An 18,969-nucleotide genomic window follows, 5' to 3' on the forward strand; every position below is an offset into this window, starting at 1 on the left:
AATTTGGCAGTACGTTCAACCGGCCTCACAACCGTAGACCACGTGTAACCACGCCAGCCCAGGACCTCCACATGCGGCTTCATCACCTGCAGGATCTTCTGAAACCATCCGCCCGGTTAGCTGATGAAACTAAGGTGTATTTGTGTCTGTAACAAAGCCATTTTTTGTGGTGAAAACTCATTCTGATTGGTTCCCTAGTGGGTGGGCCTATGCCCTCCCAGGCCAACCCATGGCTGTGCCCCCTGCCCAGTCATGTGAAATCCATAGATTAGGGTCCAATTAAAAGGATTTCAATGGACTGATTTCCTTCTTTAAACTGTAACTCAGTCAAATCGTTGAATTTGTTGCATGTTTATACTATTTCAGTATAGTTCTTTATGGATCATGTCTAGTGGGTTACATCATGTTTATACTATTTCAGTATAGTTCTTTATGGATCATGTCTAGTGGGTTACATCATGTTTATACTATTTCAGTATAGTTCTTTATGGATCATGTCTAGTGGGTTACATCATGTTTATACTATTTCAGTATAGTTCTTTATGGATCATGTCTAGTGGGTTACATCATGTTTATACTATTTCAGTATAGTTCTTTATGGATCATGTCTAGTGGGTTACATCATGTTTATACTATTTCAGTATAGTTCTTTATGGATCATGTCTAGTGGGTTACATCATGTTTATACTATTTCAGTATAGTTCTTTATGGATCATGTCTAGTGGGTTACATCATGTTTATACTATTTCAGTATAGTTCTTTATGGATCATGTCTAGTGGGTTACATCATGTTTATACTATTTCAGTATAGTTCTTTATGGATCATGTCTAGTGGGTTACATCATGTTTATACTATTTCAGTATAGTTCTTAATGGATCATGTCTAGTGGGTTACATCATGTTTATACTATTTCAGTATAGTTCTTTATGGATCATGTCTAGTGGGTTACATCATGTTTATACTATTTCAGTATAGTTCTTTATGGATCATGTCTAGTGGGTTACATCATGTTTATACTATTTCAGTATAGTTCTTTATGGATCATGTCTAGTGGGTTACATCATGTTTATACTATTTCAGTATAGTTCTTTATGGATCATGTCTAGTGGGTTACATCATGTTTATACTATTTCAGTATAGTTCTTTATGGATCATGTCTAGTGGGTTACATCATGTTTATACTATTTCAGTATAGTTCTTTATGGATCATGTCTAGTGGGTTACATCATGTTTATACTATTTCAGTATAGTTCTTTATGGATCATGTCTAGTGGGTTACATCATGTTTATACTATTTCAGTATAGTTCTTTATGGATCATGTCTAGTGGGTTACATCATGTTTATACTATTTCAGTATAGTTCTTTATGGATCATGTCTAGTGGGTTACATCATGTTTATACTATTTCAGTATAGTTCTTTATGGATCATGTCTAGTGGGTTACATCATGTTTATACTATTTCAGTATAGTTCTTTATGGATCATGTCTAGTGGGTTACATCATGTTTATACTATTTCAGTATAGTTCTTTATGGATCATGTCTAGTGGGTTACATCATGTTTATACTATTTCAGTATAGTTCTTTATGGATCATGTCTAGTGGGTTACATCATGTTTATACTATTTCAGTATAGTTCTTTATGGATCATGTCTAGTGGGTTACATCATGTTTATACTATTTCAGTATAGTTCTTTATGGATCATGTCTAGTGGGTTACATCATGTTTATACTATTTCAGTATAGTTCTTTATGGATCATGTCTAGTGGGTTACATCATGTTTATACTATTTCAGTATAGTTCTTTATGGATCATGTCTAGTGGGTTACATCATGTTTATACTATTTCAGTATAGTTCTTTATGGATCATGTCTAGTGGGTTACATCATGTTTATACTATTTCAGTATAGTTCTTTATGGATCATGTCTAGTGGGTTACATCATGTTTATACTATTTCAGTATAGTTCTTTATGGATCATGTCTAGTGGGTTACATCATGTTTATACTATTTCAGTATAGTTCTTTATGGATCATGTCTAGTGGGTTACATCATGTTTATACTATTTCAGTATAGTTCTTTATGGATCATGTCTAGTGGGTTACATCATGTTTATACTATTTCAGTATAGTTCTTTATGGATCATGTCTAGTGGGTTACATCATGTTTATACTATTTCAGTATAGTTCTTTATGGATCATGTCTAGTGGGTTACATCATGTTTATACTATTTCAGTATAGTTCTTTATGGATCATGTCTAGTGGGTTACATCATGTTTATACTATTTCAGTATAGTTCTTTATGGATCATGTCTAGTGGGTTACATCATTGGTTCCGTTCCAAAACCTTTTCCAACTGTGACCCAAACCACATCCTTTAGTGAGCACTTGGGTGTCCAGTTCGTCTCTCGGATCACGTGTTCTTGAGACGTCAACACATGGTTTTGAGAGACGGCGATGATAGTAGCGTATATATTTTCACAGACTTGTGTTTTAATGATGATAAATCTCTGTATAATGTGCAGTATCTTTGTGGACATCCAGTGTGAATATATGTCATTTAGCTGATGCCTTTATCTGTAACATATATTTTAGATATGGGTGGTCCCGGAAATCAAACCCACTATCCTGACATTGCAATCGCCGTGCCAACTGAGCTAAAGAGGACTACCACGAAGATGACTAATAATCGTCTTGTTTTTTATTCTCCTTCCTCCTGTCTTTGTTTCTTTGTTAGTACTTTTATTAGGTTATTTTATGATGTGAAGCACTTTGTTACTTGTACTGAAAATAAATCAAGTTATTATTATGAGTATTGTAATAGTCAGTCATCTGTCGACACTGGTCTCAGCCAGCCTGTTGTTCATGATGCCCAGCGCCCCCACTCCTCCAGAAAATCCATTTGGTCTGTTTTGGTTGGAGACGGACGGTCGAGGGATCCCATTAGTTGCTGCCTCCGACAGCTGCTTCTGCATCAGTGCCAGGTTCACCTGCAGAGCAGAGAAGATGTTCACGTGATACTTTAATAACTATAATGAACAAAAATATAAATGCAACAGTTTAAAAGATTTTACTGTGTTACGGTACTTATAAGGACATCAGTCAATTGAAATAAATTCATTAGTCCCTAATCAAATACAATTTTATTGGTCACATACACATGGTTAGATGTTATTGCAGGTGTAGCGAAATGCTTGCATGGATTTCACATGACTGGTAATACGTGTATGCATCTGTTGGTCACAGATACCTTAAAAAAAAAGTTGGAGTGTGGTTCAGAAAGCCAGTCAGTATCTGGTGTGACCACCATTTGCCTCATGCAGCGTGGCACATCTTAACATAGAGTTGATCAGGCTGTTGATTGTGGCCTGTGGAATGTTGCCCGACTCCTCTTCAATGGCTGTGCGAAGTCGCTGGATAATGGCGGGAACTGGAACACGCTGTCGTACACGTCGATCCAGAACATCACGAATGCTCTGCTCAATGGGTGACATGTCTGGTGAGTATGCAGGCCATGGAAGAACTGGGACATTTTCAGCTTCCACTAATTGTGTACAGATCCTTACGACATTGGGGTCGTTCATTATCATGCTGAAACATGAGGTGATTGTGGCAGATGAATGGCACAACAATGGGCCTCAGGATCTCGTCACAGTATCTCTGCATTCAAATTGCCATCGATAAAATGCAATTGTGTTTATTGTCCGTAGCTTATGCCTGCCCAATACCATAACTCCACCATGGGGCACTCCGTTCACAACGTTGACATCAGCAAACCGCTCACCCACACAACGCCATTCCTGCAGGCAGCATGCCAATTGCACTCTCCCTCAAAACTCAAGACATCTGTGGCATTGTGTTGTGTGAAAACAGTGCACATTTTAGAGTGGCCTTTTATTGTCCCCAGAACAAGATGAACCTGAGTAATGAGCATGCTGTTTAATCAGCTTCTTGATATGCCACACCTGTCAGGTGGATGGATTATCTTGGCAAAGGAGAAATGCTCACTAACAGAAATGTAAACAAATTTGTTCACAAAATGTTAGAGAAATAAGCTTTTTGTACATATGGAACATTTCTGGGATCTTTTATTTCAGCTCATGAAACATGGGACCAACACTTTACACGTTGCTTTGATATTTGTGTTCAATGTAGATAAAAGATAAGACAAAGTCTGTTAACTCAGGGCTAAAATCTCATGTTATTTGATCAGATTCTGAATTACGGTACCATTTCTGTTTATGTAGTCTCTCCTCTCTAGATAATACATCCTCATAGATGTTTAGAAACAAGATGTACAACATACCTGCTTTAAAGGTAGACTCAGCGAGATGAAGTTGCAGCACTGCAGATATTGATATGAGATGCAACACTGCTCTCACAGTCACACAGAGTAGTCTATCACGAGCAAGGGTGCGCTTTCAGGCTGCTACAACACAATATCTACGGGACCAAAACACCTGAGAAGTTTAGCCTCGCGCTTCAACACTATTAGTTGTTGCGGATATTTACCCAATATTGTATTGACATTGTACGTGCAACGTCGTCTCGGCTGAGTGTACCTTTAAGCTTTACCAAACTTTTCTGTCTCTTTGGACAATTAAATCAGCTTCCTGTCTCTTTGGACAGTTAAATCAGCTTCCTGTCTCTTTGGACAGTTAAATCAGCTTCCTGTCTCTTTGGACAGTTAAATTAGTTTTCTGTCTCTTTGGACAGTTAAATCAGCTTCCTGTCTCTTTGGACAGTTAAATCAGCTTCCTGTCTCTTTGGACAGTTAAATCAGCTTCCTGTCTCTTTGGACAGTTAAATCAGTTCCTGTCTCTTTGGACAGTTAAATCAGCTTCCTGTCTCTTTGGACAGTTAAATTAGTTTTCTGTCTCTTTGGACAGTTAAATCAGCTTCCTGTCTCTTTGGACAGTTAAATCAGCTTCCTGTCTCTTTGGACAGTTAAATCAGTTCCTGTCTGTTTGGACAGTTAAATCAGCTTCCTGTCTCTTTGGACAGTTAAATCAGCTTCCTGTCTCTTTGGACAGTTAAATCAGCTTCCTGTCTCTTTGGACAGTTAAATTAGTTTCCTGTCTCTTTGGACAGTTAATTCAGCTAAGAGTTAGCATCTCCAAACTGCTTGCTTACCAAAAGGATATATTTATATATTTTCAACAGCATAGACAATAGATGGCACATTCCATATATTACACGACAACATCACTAACCAACATGAATCAGGTGCAGTCTGAAACTTTCATTTAAATTTGTCCGTTTCGATTCATGGCCACACCAGGTGCTACTAGATACTGGGAATAACCCCCCCCCCCAATTTATAAACAAGAACAGGAGCTTCTGACTAGAAATGAAACTAACAGAGTGAACCTTAACCATGCTTTTTACCCGGGACATTCACCTTATTGGTCGCCAGTAAGTCCCTCATGGAGATCATCTCCCCAGACATCCGCCGGCCTCCATCCGTCTCGCTCTCGTTCACTGCGTCCGTTTCTATGGAGACAGTCCGCCGCGCCCGGGGGTGTCCGTGTCCAGTGCTGCTGGGCATCACGGCGTTCCGGCGCGGCCGGAGTCTCTTCCCGATCCCGGCGGAGCAGCAGCGGCAGCAGCCTCGGCAGCAGAGAATGCCCAGCTTTCTCAGCAGCCAGTTAAGAGTCTGCTTGAGTTTTGGGAAAATGAAACTTTGAAATTCAGAGACATGAATTAATAATAGTAGTAAAACACCCACATACCTAGAGGAAGAAGCCGGTTTGTGTGTACTACAGGAGTCTGCTGAGCCCGGCCTCCCCAATTAAGGTGCCACCAACCTCGTGTGTGTGTGTGTGTGTGTGTGTGTGTGTGTGTGTGTGTGTGTGTGTGTGTGTGTGTGTGTGTGTGTGTGTGTGTGTGTGTGTGTGTGTGTGTGTGTGTGTGTGTGTGTGTGTGTGTGTGTGCGTGTGTGCGTGCGTGCGTGTGTGTGTGGAAGAGGAAGGAGAGCAGGAGAGAGAGCGAGCCAGTAGACCGAGGAAAGGACAGAGAATGGACAATTAGAGCTCGCCATCTTGCACTGAATGTGTGTGCATAAAACAAATATAGCTACATAAAAACATCACCTGCTTGATGACGATGGATATGACGTTGAACAGCGAGTAGATACAGCATACACCCATCAATATAAACAGGAAGTTCCCCAGTCTGTAGGCTGTCTGGTTCCTATCGTACGAAACCTTCTGGCTGCTCACCATGTCCCCGAACCCGATGGTGCTAAACGCCACAAAACAGAAGTACAACGAATCCAGATATCCCCAGCCCTCTGCCGCCGAATACATGGCCGAGGCACAGCAGGAGATCACCACAGCGGCCACGCAGAGAATTAGCATCACATAGTACACTGAAGGCTTCCATCCAGCCAAAATGTCCCCGTCTCTATCTCTGGGTCCTGGCAGTGACACCTCCCTGCGGCCATCGTGGGGCACGACGCCCTGGCGCTGATGCTGCAGCTCGTGGCACGACTTGAGGACGAAGGCCAGCACCGTGATGATACGCTCCAAGAAGAGGTTGAAGAAGAGGATGGTAGAGGCGCAGCCGATCAGGCCGTAGAAGATGAGGAAGACTTTGCCGCTGACCGTGGCCGGGGTGGTCATGCCAAATCCTGACCCGGAGAGAGAAGGGGAGGGGGACAGAGGGATGGGAGGCGGGGGAGAGAGAGTGAGGGGAGGGACGAGAGAGAGAGAGAAAGAGACACATTTCCCTCAGATTACAGACCCACAAAGAATTCGAAAACAAATCCAATTTTGATAAACTCCCATATCTATTGGGTGAAATACCACAGTGTGACATCACAGCAGCAAGATTTGTGATCTGTTGCCACAAGAAAAGGTTAACCAGTGAAGAAAAAACACCATTGTAAATACAACCTATATTTATGTTTATTTATTTTCCCTTTTATACTTTAACTATTTGTACATCATTACAACACTGTATATAGACAATATGACATTTGAAATATCTTTATTCTTTTGGAACTTTTGTGAGTGTAATGTTTACTGTTAATTTTTTATTGTTAATTTCACTTTTGTTAATGATCTGTTTCACTTGCTTTGGAAATATAAACATATGTTTCCCATGCCAATAAAGCCCCTTAAATTGAAATTGAATTGAAGGAAAAATGATGAGAGTATAATTACCTAACATCACCTAAGCCCCTCTCCCTGTCTGTCTGTTCCTAAAAAGCCCACTCGTGCATCCCCTCGTTCACTTCCAAGGTGAAGGAGAATAAAGTAAACCAGGTTGCCATAGGTGACGGTGTCTCTTAATACTTCCAGTTTTTTTCTAAGCATCTGTCTCTTTCTCTCTCTCATTCCTCGCTCCTCTTCTCCTTACCCTGGAGTGAAATGATCATTTAGTGACGGGGGTTTTCATTACCATTCTCACAGATGTGCTCCTCGGAGATGAAAGAGAAGTCTCTAAAACCACTTCTCCTTCAGAAAGAAAGACCCAGAGCAACTGAACATGCTTGAGACTAGGCTACTGGAGGGAAGGGAAAATAGATGCTTGAGACTAGGCTACTGGAGGGAAGGGAAAATAGATGCTTGAGACTAGGCTACTGGAGGGAAGGGAAAATAGATGCTTGAGACTAGGCTACTGGAGGGAACCGAAAATAGATGCTTGAGACTTGGCTACTGGAGGGAAGGGAAAATAGATGCTTGCTGCAGGAATGGCTTTATTGGCTTCTGTTTGTGTGTCTCACCTTTAATTATCTTATATGTTGATGGCGGTATACCATATAGCCTTTACCCTATAGCCTATACCATATAGCCTATACCATATAGCCTTTACCATATAGCCTATACCATATAGCTTTTACCCTAAAGCCTTTACCCTATAGCCTATACCATATAGCCTTTACCATATAGCCTTTACCCTATAGCCTATACCATATAACCTTTACCATATAGCCTTTACCCTATAGCCTATACCATATAGCCTATACCATATAGCCTTTACCCTATAGCCTATACCATATAGCCTTTACCATATAGCCTTTACCATATAGCCTATACCATATAGCCTATACCATATAGCCTTTACCATGTAGCCTTTACCATATAGCCTATACCATATAGCCTTTACCCTATAGCCTTTACCCTATAGCCTATATCATATAGCCTTTACCATATAGCCTTTACCCTATAGCCTATACCATATAGCCTTTACCATATAGCCTTTACCATATAGCCTTTACAATATAGCCTTTCACCCTATAGCCTATACCATATAGCCTTTACCATATAGCCTTTACCATATAGCCTATACCATATAGCCTTTACCATATAGCCTTTACCCTATAGCCTTTACCATATAGCCTTTACCGTATAGCCTATACCATATAGCCTTTACCATATAGCCTTTACCCTATAGCCTATACCATATAGCCTTTACCCTATAGTCTTTACCCTATAGCCTATACCATATAGCCTTTACCCTATAGCCTTTACCCTATAGCCTATACCATATAGTATTTACCCTATAGCCTTTACCATATAGCCTTTACCATATAGCCTTTACCATATAGCCTTTACCCTCCATCCTTGACCATGGGGATAGAGTTCCTCCAGCCTTGACCATGGGGATAGAGTTCCTCCATCATGGACCATGGGGATAGAGTTCCTCCAGCCTTGACCATGGGGATAGAGTTCCTCCAGGCTTGACCATGGGGATAGAGTTCCTCCATCCTTGACCATGGGGATAGAGTTCCTCCAGCCTTGACCATGAGGATAGAGTTCCTCCAGCCTTGACCATGGGGATAGAGTTCCTCCAGCCTTGACCATGGGGATAGAGTTCCTCCAGCCTTGACCATGGGGATAGAGTTCCTCCAGCCTTGACCATGGGGATAGAGTTCCTCCAGCCTTGACCATGAGGATAGAGTTCCTCCAGCCTTGACCATGAGGATAGAGTTCCTCCATCCTTGACCATGAGGATAGAGTTCCTCCAGCCTTGACCATGGGGACAGAGTTCCTCCAGCCTTGACCATGAGGATAGAGTTCCTCCAGCCTTGACAATGGGGATAGAGTTCCTCCATCATGGACCATGGGGATAGAGTTCCTCCATCCTTGACCATGGGGATAGAGTTCCTCCAGCCTTGACCATGAGGATAGAGTTCCTCCAGCCTTGACCATGGGGATAGAGTTCCTCCAGCCTTGACCATGGGGATAGAGTTCCTCCAGCCTTGACCATGGGGATAGAGTTCCTCCAGCCTTGACCATGGGGATAGAGTTCCTCCATCGTTGACCATCGGGATAGAGTTCCTCCAGGCTTGACCATGGGGATAGAGTTCCTCCAGCCTTGACCATGGGGATAGAGTTCCTCCAGCCTTGACCATGGGGATAGAGTTCCTCCAGCCTTGACCATGGGGATAGAGTTCCTCCAGCCTTGACCATGGGGATAGAGTTCCTCCAGCCTTGACCATGGGGATAGAGTTCCTCCAGCCTTGACCATGGGGATAGAGTTCCTCCAGCCTTGACCATGGGGATAGAGTTCCTCCAGCCTTGACCATGAGGATAGAGTTCCTCCATCCTTGACCATGGGGATAGAGTTCCTCCAGCCTTGACCATGGGGATAGAGTTCCTCCAGCCTTGACCATGGGGATAGAGTTCCTCCAGCCTTGACCATGGGGATAGAGTTCCTCCAGCCTTGACCATGGGGATAGAGTTCCTCCAGCCTTGACCATGGGGATAGAGTTCCTCCATCATGGACCATGGGGATAGAGTTCCTCCAGCCTTGACAATGGGGATAGAGTTCCTCCATCATGGACCATGGGGATAGAGTTCCTCCAGCCTTGACCATGGGGATAGAGTTCCTCCATCATGGACCATGGGGATAGAGTTCCTCCAGCCTTGACCATGGGGATAGAGTTCCTCCAGGCTTGACCATGGGGATAGAGTTCCTCCAGCCTTGACCATGGGGATAGAGTTCCTCCATTCTTGACCATGAGGATATAGTTCCTCCATCATGGACCATGGGGAAAGAGTTCCTCCAACCTTGACCATGGGGATAGAGTTCCTCCAACCTTGACCATGGGGATAGAGTTCCTCCATCATGGACCATGGGGAAAGAGTTCCTCCAACCTTGACCATGGGGATAGAGTTCCTCCAGCCTTGACCATGGGGATAGAGTTCCTCCAGCCTTGACCATGAGGATAGAGTTCCTCCAGCCTTGACCATGAGGATAGAGTTCCTCCAGCCTTGACCATGGGGATAGAGTTCCTCCAGCCTTGACCATGGGGACAGAGTTCCTCCAGCCTTGACCATGAGGATAGAGTTCCTCCAGCCTTGACCATGGGGATAGAGTTCCTCCAGCCTTGACCATGAGGATAGAGTTCCTCCATCATAGACAATGGGGATAGAGTTCCTCCATCATGGACCATGGGGATAGAGTTCCTCCAGCCTTGACCATGGGGATAGAGTTCCTCCAGCCTTGACCATGGGGATAGAGTTCCTCAATCATGGACCATGGGGATAGAGTTCCTCCATCATGGACCATGGGGATAGAGTTCCTCCAGCCTTGACCATGAGGATAGAGTTCTTCCATCCTTGACCATGGGGATAGAGTTCCTCCAGCCTTGACCATGGGGATAGAGTTCCTCCAGCCTTGACCATGGGGATAGAGTTCCTCCATCCTTGACCATGGGGATAGAGTTCCTCCAGCCTTGACCATGGGGATAGAGTTCCTCCAGCCTTGACCATGGGGATAGAGTTCCTCCAGCCTTGACCATGGGGATAGAGTTCCTCCATCATGGACCATGGGGAAAGAGTTCCTCCAACCTTGACCATGGGGATAGAGTTCCTCCATCATGGACCATGGGGATAGAGTTCCTCCAGCCTTGACCATGGGGATAGAGTTCCTCCAGCCTTGACCATGAGGATAGAGTTCCTCCAGCCATGACCATGGGGATAGAGTTCCTCCAGCCTTGACCATGGGGATAGAGTTCCTCCATCATGGACCATGGGGATAGAGTTCCTCCAGCCTTGACCATGGGGATAGAGTTCCTCCAGCCTTGACCATGGGGATAGAGTTCCTCCATCATGGACCATGGGGATAGAGTTCCTCCAGCCTTGACCATGGGGATAGAGTTCCTCCATCATGGACCATGGGGATAGAGTTCCTCCAGCCTTGACCATGGGGATAGAGTTCCTCCAGCCTTGACCATGGGGATAGAGTTCCTCCATCGTTGACCATGGGGATAGAGTTCCTCCAGCCTTGACCATGGGGATAGAGTTCCTCCAGCCTTGACCATGGGGATAGAGTTCCTCCAGCTGTGACCATGGGGATAGAGTTCCTCCAGCCTTGACCATGGGGATAGAGTTCCTCCAGCCTTGACCATGGGGATAGAGTTCCTCCAGCCTTGACCATGGGGATAGAGTTCCTCCATCGTTGACCATGGGGATAGAGTTCCTCCAGGCTTGACCATGGGGATAGAGTTCCTCCAGCCTTGACCATGGGGATAGAGTTCCTCCAGCCTTGACCATGGGGATAGAGTTCCTCCAGCCTTGACCATGGGGATAGAGTTCCTCCAGCCTTGACCATGGGGATAGAGTTCCTCCAGCCTTGACCATGAGGATAGAGTTCCTCCATCCTTGACCATGGGGATAGAGTTCCTCCAGCCTTGACCATGGGGATAGAGTTCCTCCAGCCTTTACCATGAGGATAGAGTTCCTCCAGGCTTGACCATGGGGATAGAGTTCCTCCAGCCTTTACCATGAGGATAGAGTTCCTCCAGCCTTGACCATGGGGATAGAGTTCCTCCAGCCTTGACCATGGGGATAGAGTTCCTCCAGCCTTGACCATGGGGATAGAGTTCCTCCATCATGGACCATGGGGATAGAGTTCCTCCATCCTTGACCATGGGGATAGAGTTCCTCCAGCCTTGACCATGGGGATAGAGTTCCTCCAGCCTTGACCATGGGGATAGAGTTCCTCCAGCCTTGACCATGGGGATAGAGTTCCTCCATCATGGACCATGGGGATAGAGTTCCTCCAGCCTTGACCATGGGGATAGAGTTCCTCCAGCCTTGACCATGGGGATAGAGTTCCTCCAGCCTTGACCATGGGGATAGAGTTCCTCCATTCTTGACCATGAGGATATAGTTCCTCCATCATGGACCATGGGGATAGAGTTCCTCCAGCCTTGACCATGGGGATAGAGTTCCTCCATCATGGACCATGGGGATAGAGTTCCTCCAGCCTTGACCATGGGGATAGAGTTCCTCCAGCCTTGACCATGGGGATAGAGTTCCTCCAGCCTTGACCATGGGGATAGAGTTCCTCCATCATGGACCATGAGGATAGAGTTCCTCCAACCTTGACCATGAGGATAGAGTTCCTCCAGCCTTGACCATGAGGATAGAGTTCCTCCAGCCTTGACCATGAGGATAGAGTTCCTCCAGCCTTGACCATGAGGATAGAGTTCCTCCAGCCTTGACCATGAGGATAGAGTTCCTCCAGCCTTGACCATGGGGATAGAGTTCCTCCAGCCTTGACCATGGGGATAGAGTTCCTCCAGCCATGACCATGGGGATAGAGTTCCTCCAGCCATGACCATGGGGATAGAGTTCCTCCAGCCATGACCATGGGGATAGAGTTCCTCCAGCCATGACCATGGGGATAGAGTTCCTCCAGCCATGACCATGGGGATAGAGTTCCTCCAGCCATGACCATGAGGATAGAGTTCCTCCAGCCTTGACCATGGGGATAGAGTTCCTCCATCCTTGACCATGAGGATAGAGTTCCTCCAGCCTTGACCATGAGGATAGAGTTCCTCCAGCCTTGACCATGGGGATAGAGTTCCTCCATCATGGACCATGGGGATAGAGTTCCTCCAGCCTTGACCATGGGGATAGAGTTCCTCCAGCCTTGACCATGGGGATAGAGTTCCTCCATCATGGACCATGGGGATAGAGTTCCTCCAGCCTTGACCATGGGGATAGAGTTCCTCCAGCCTTGACCATGGGGATAGAGTTCCTCCAGCTGTGACCATGGGGATAGAGTTCCTCCAGCCTTGACCATGGGGATAGAGTTCCTCCAGCCTTGACCATGGGGATAGAGTTCCTCCAGCCTTGACCATGGGGATAGAGTTCCTCCATCGTTGACCATGGGGATAGAGTTCCTCCAGGCTTGACCATGGGGATAGAGTTCCTCCAGCCTTGACCATGGGGATAGAGTTCCTCCAGCCTTGACCATGGGGATAGAGTTCCTCCAGCTGTGACCATGGGGATAGAGTTCCTCCAGCCTTGACCATGGGGATAGAGTTCCTCCAGCCTTGACCATGGGGATAGAGTTCCTCCAGCCTTGACCATGGGGATAGAGTTCCTCCATCGTTGACCATGGGGATAGAGTTCCTCCAGGCTTGACCATGGGGATAGAGTTCCTCCAGCCTTGACCATGGGGATAGAGTTCCTCCAGCCTTGACCATGGGGATAGAGTTCCTCCAGCCTTGACCATGGGGATAGTGTTCCTCCAGCCTTGACCATGGGGATAGAGTTCCTCCATCGTTGACCATGGGGATAGAGTTCCTCCAGCCTTGACCATGGGGATAGAGTTCCTCCAGCCTTGACCATGGGGATAGAGTTCCTCCAGCCTTGACCATGGGGATAGAGTTCCTCCAGGCTTGACCATGGGGATAGAGTTCCTCCAGCTGTGACCATGGGGATAGAGTTCCTCCAGCCTTGACCATGGGGATAGAGTTCCTCCAGCCTTGACCATGGGGATAGAGTTCCTCCAGCCTTGACCATGGGGATAGAGTTCCTCCATCGTTGACCATGGGGATAGAGTTCCTCCAGGCTTGACCATGGGGATAGAGTTCCTCCAGCCTTGACCATGGGGATAGAGTTCCTCCAGCCTTGACCATGGGGATAGAGTTCCTCCAGCCTTGACCATGGGGATAGAGTTCCTCCAGCCTTGACCATGGGGATAGAGTTCCTCCAGCCTTGACCATGGGGAAAGAGTTCCTCCATCCTTGACCATGAGGATAGAGTTCCTCCATCATAGACAATGGGGATAGAGTTCCTCCAGCCTTGACCATGGGGATAGAGTTCCTCCAGCCTTGACCATGGGGATAGAGTTCCTCCAGCTGTGACCATGGGGATAGAGTTCCTCCAGCCTTGACCATGGGGATAGAGTTCCTCCAGCCTTGACCATGGGGATAGAGTTCCTCCAGCCTTGACCATGGGGATAGAGTTCCTCCATCGTTGACCATGGGGATAGAGTTCCTCCAGCCTTGACCATGGGGATAGAGTTCCTCCAGCCTTGACCATGGGGATAGAGTTCCTCCAGCCTTGACCATGGGGATAGAGTTCCTCCAGGCTTGACCATGGGGATAGAGTTCCTCCAGCCTTGACCATGGGGATAGAGTTCCTCCAGCCTTGACCATGGGGATAGAGTTCCTCCAGCCTTGACCATGGGGATAGAGTTCCTCCAGCCTTGACCATGGGGATAGAGTTCCTCCAGCCTTGACCATGGGGATAGAGTTCCTCCAGCCTTGACCATGAGGATAGAGTTCCTCCATCCTTGACCATGGGGATAGAGTTCCTCCAGCCTTGACCATGGGGATAGAGTTCCTCCAGCCTTGACCATGGGGATAGAGTTCCTCCAGCCTTGACCATGAGGATAGAGTTCCTCCAGCCTTGACCATGGGGATAGAGTTCCTCCAGCCTTGACCATGGGGATAGAGTTCCTCCAGCCTTGACCATGGGGATAGAGTTCCTCCAGCCTTGACCATGGGGATAGAGTTCCTCCAGCCTTGACCATGGGGATAGAGTTCCTCCAGCCATGACCATGAGGATAGAGTTCCTCCAGCCTTGACCATGGGGATAGAGTTCCTCCAACCATGACCATGAGGATAGAGTTCCTCCAGCCTTGACCATGAGGATAGAGTTCCTCCAGCCTTGACCATGGGGATAGAGTTCCTCCAGCCTTGACCATGGGGATAGAGTTCCTCCAGCCTTGACCATGGGGATAGAGTTCCTCCAGCCATGACCATGAGGATAGAGTTCCTCCAGCCTTGACCATGGGGATAGAGTTCCTCCAACCTTGACCATGAGGATAGAGTTCCTCCAGCCTTGACCATGAGGATAGAGTTCCTCCAGCCTTGACCATGGGGATAGAGTTCCTCCAACCTTGACCATGAGGATAGAGTTCCTCCAGCCTTGACCATGAGGATAGAGTTCCTCCAGCCTTGACCATGAGGATAGAGTTCCTCCAGCCTTGACCATGGGGATAGAGTTCCTCCAGCCTTGACCATGGGGATAGAGTTCCTCCAGCCTTGACCATGGGGATAGAGTTCCTCCAGCCATGACCATGGGGATAGAGTTCCTCCAGCCATGACCATGGGGATAGAGTTCCTCCAGCCTTGACCATGGGGATAGAGTTCCTCCAGCCTTGACCATGAGGATAGAGTTCCTCCAGCCTTGACCATGGGGATATAGTTCCTCCAGCCTTGACCATGGGGATAGAGTTCCTCCATCCTTGACCATGGGGATAGAGTTCCTCCATCCTTGACCATGGGGATAGAGTTCCTCCAGCCTTGACCATGGGGATAGAGTTCCTCCAGCCTTGACCATGAGGATAGAGTTCCTCCAGCCTTGACCATGAGGATAGAGTTCTTCCAGCCTTGACCATGAGGATAGAGTTCCTCCAGCCTTGACCATGAGGATAGAGTTCCTCCAGCCTTGACCATGGGGATAGAGTTCCTCCAGCCTTGACCATGGGGATAGAGTTCCTCCATTCTTGACCATGAGGATAGAGTTCCTCCAGCCTTGACCATGGGGATAGAGTTCCTCCAGCCTTGACCATGAGGATAGAGTTCCTCCAGCCTTGACCATGAGGATAGAGTTCCTCCAGCCTTGACCATGGGGATAGTTCCTCCATCCTTGACCATGTGGATATAGTTCCTCCATCATGGACCATGGGGATAGAGTTCCTCCAGCCTTGACCATGGGGATAGAGTTCCTCCAGCCTTGACCATGGGGATAGAGTTCCTCCAGCCTTGACCATGGGGATAGAGTTCCTCCATCATGGACCATGGGGATAGAGTTCCTCCATCATGGACCATGGGGATAGACTTCCTCCAGCCTTGACCATGGGGATAGAGTTCCTCCAGCTGTGACCATGGGGATAGAGTTCCTCCAGCCTTGACCATGGGGATAGAGTTCCTCCAGGCTTGACCATGGGGATAGAGTTCCTCCAGCCTTGACCATGGGGATAGAGTTCCTCCATCGTTGACCATGGGGATAGAGTTCCTCCAGCCTTGACCATGGGGATAGAGTTCCTCCAGCCTTGACCATGGGGATAGAGTTCCTCCAGCCTTGACCATGGGGATAGAGTTCCTCCAGCCTTGACCATGGGGATAGAGTTCCTCCAGCCTTGACCATGGGGATAGAGTTCCTCCAGCCTTGGCCATGGGGATAGAGTTCCTCCAGCCTTGACCATGGGGATAGAGTTCCTCCAGCCTTGACCATGAGGATAGAGTTCCTCCAGCCTTGACCATGGGGATAGAATTCCTCCAGCCTTGACCACGAGGATAGAGTTCCTCCAGCCTTGACCACGAGGATAGAGTTCCTCCAGCCTTGACCACGGGGATAGAGTTCCTCCAGGCTTGACCATGGGGATAGAGTTCCTCCAGCCTTGACCATGGGGATAGAGTTCCTCCAGCCTTGACCATGGGGATAGAGTTCCTCCAGCCTTGACCATGGGGATAGAGTTCCTCCAGCCTTGAACATGGGGATAGAGTTCCATAAAATTGAGAAGCTTGTCATTTTCACTAAACCTTAGTGTTCAGAAAGGAGCTGTATGTTTTATCCCATACTGTGCAAATCATCTTAGTGCATCAACACAATTTCAAACCTCTGGCTGTATCATCTGCCTCCCCTGGGTTGTATCTCTGTGATGCATACACTCTGTCAAGAAAATATGGACGCCAGGAGGGAGGCAATGTCCTTAATTAACTGTAGTTGATGTGTAATGGTTGACAGTCTTCTGGAAACAACAACAGTAAAAACAAGATAAATAAATATATACAATGAAAATAAATAACCTGAATAATTAATAGCCAGTTTTGGCAAAACTGAAGTCACTTTTCATTAGTTATTTGATGTTCAAATTCATCCACCTTGATTAGACTATACTTTATAGCCTATTATATCGCAAGCCTGCCTACTCATTTCTTTCCAAATACATTAAGTATTAAGATCTCACTCTCTCATTGTTAAAGATCAAAGGGTTGTTTGGTTAATCAGTTTGTCAAGATGTCACAGTCTTCATATAATTTGAAGTGCAATTAATTTCCTGAATTATAACAAAACGGACTCATTTTTTTAAAAGGTATGCAAAAAAGATATATAAAATGTTATTGTCATCTTATCCCTGCGTTATTGCGCGTAAACGTGAAACAGGTCTATGGCACCATTTCTAAATAATTCAAATGGTGCATTTAGATTAAAAGTGATGCATTTCGCAGTACACCACAATCTTTTCTGAACCTTCTGTCTTTGTTTCTGAGCTTACCTATGGTTGACACAACGGTCCCCACGAAGTAAAAAGCGCCGGTAAAATCCCAGCGAGGTCTGAGTGTATCCACGCGGATACCGGCGACGTTTGCCTCCTCGTAGAGCCGGAGAAAGGTCTCCAAATCGGTCCGGGTGAGGTTGTGCTTATGGGTGAAGTTCTCGAAGCGCTGCGCCCATCGCTCTTTGGCCTGCCGCTCCTTCGGTTGTTCCAACGCGGAGAACACCGCCGCGCCGCACAGCAGATACAGCATGATCAGCACCGCCAGCATCAGGAACCGCGCGTTATCATCGTTCATCGCGCCGAAGCAGCAGCCTCTCCGGCAAGCCATTACGGCGGCAGAGAGGACACGGAGGACCCGGGGAGAAGGATCCTCTGCGTCCTCTCAGATAAAAGCTAACATGAAAGCCTTCCAGATAAGTCAGTATGTATAGTTCGATATTTAGACACAAGTGTCATAACTGCTGGGAATGTTTCATTGACAAAGATACCAGGTTACCTCGGCTCACACCCTACCATCCACATGTTTTAAGAACACATCTTAAAATAAATCAATCAATTAAAGTTGCTTGTGCGTCATAGATTTTCTTAGAAGTGCCGATAACTCTAGTGGGAACTGTAGTTGATTGATTCTCGCATGCGTAATGCAAAACAATTCCCGAAAAATATCCCTAAACTGATTGGAACAGCCTTCATCATGTATGTCCTGATTATCCTCGAAGCAGTTGCGGGGGAAGGGTGAGCTCAGCTTCGCAGTGCACTCCACTCCCTCCCCGAACAGGCGCAGTGAGAGCTGGACAGGCTCACAGTAGCGGTTACAAAACCAAACCAATTCGGCGAGCGATGGGACTAATGCAAGTAGCGGTTATGTTGAGGCGTTGTCCCCAGTTTACTTCTCAATAAGATACCAGTCATGAAACCAATGAAAAAGTTAACAAATGATATTAATGGAACAGTTCAATGCACACACACACACACACACACACACACACACACACACACACACACACACACACACACACACACACACACACACACACACACACACACACACACACACACACACACACACACACACACACACACACACAGATACAGACACAGACACAGACACAGACAGACAGACAGACAGACAGACAGACAGAGGCACACACACAAACCATGCAGGACTGGTACACATGGCAGCTCACAGACCTCACCTCACACCATGCAGGACTGGTGCACATGGCAGCTCACAGACCTCACCTCACACCATGCAGGACTGGTACACATGACAGCTCACAGACCTCACCTCACACCATGCAGGACTGGTACACATGGCAGCTCACAGACCTCACCTCACACCATGCAGGACTGGTACACATGGCAGCTCACAGACCTCACCTCACACCATGCAGGACTGGTACTCATGGCAGCTCACAGACCTCACCT

The 18,969-nt window shown here is 46.7% G+C and overlaps 1 protein-coding gene across 1 annotated transcript; it reads right to left on the bottom strand.

Annotated features, from left to right (window-relative positions):
- Nucleotides 1-2,683: 2,683 nt before the first annotated feature.
- LOC129813202 (potassium channel subfamily K member 13-like) lies at nucleotides 2,684-18,429 on the bottom strand. The gene is made up of 4 exons (XM_055865471.1): nucleotides 17,539-18,429; nucleotides 6,093-6,631; nucleotides 5,402-5,656; nucleotides 2,684-2,990 (listed from the first exon to the last, which is right to left on the bottom strand). Exons 1-4 carry the CDS (start codon nucleotides 17,867-17,869, stop codon nucleotides 2,829-2,831), a joined length of 1,287 nt encoding a protein of 428 aa, XP_055721446.1. The 5' UTR covers nucleotides 17,870-18,429; the 3' UTR covers nucleotides 2,684-2,828.
- Nucleotides 18,430-18,969: the final 540 nt, after the last annotated feature.

Source organism: Salvelinus fontinalis, chromosome 16, assembly GCF_029448725.1.
Source record: "Salvelinus fontinalis isolate EN_2023a chromosome 16, ASM2944872v1, whole genome shotgun sequence".
Classification (NCBI taxonomy): Eukaryota; Metazoa; Chordata; class Actinopteri; order Salmoniformes; family Salmonidae; genus Salvelinus; species Salvelinus fontinalis.

Bases quoted from the DNA above. Each gene is read 5' to 3' on its own strand.
- LOC129813202 (XM_055865471.1), bottom strand. From the start codon at position 17,869: ATGGCTTGCCGGAGAGGCTGCTGCTTCGGCGCGATGAACGATGATAAC. The intron at 5,657-6,092 runs GTGATGTTTTTA...AAACTCAAGCAG, and splicing joins TATCCATCGTCATCAAGCAG to ACTCTTAACTGGCTGCTGAG. The intron at 2,991-5,401 runs GTGAATGTCCCG...TCTGCTCTGCAG, and splicing joins ACTTACTGGCGACCAATAAG to GTGAACCTGGCACTGATGCA.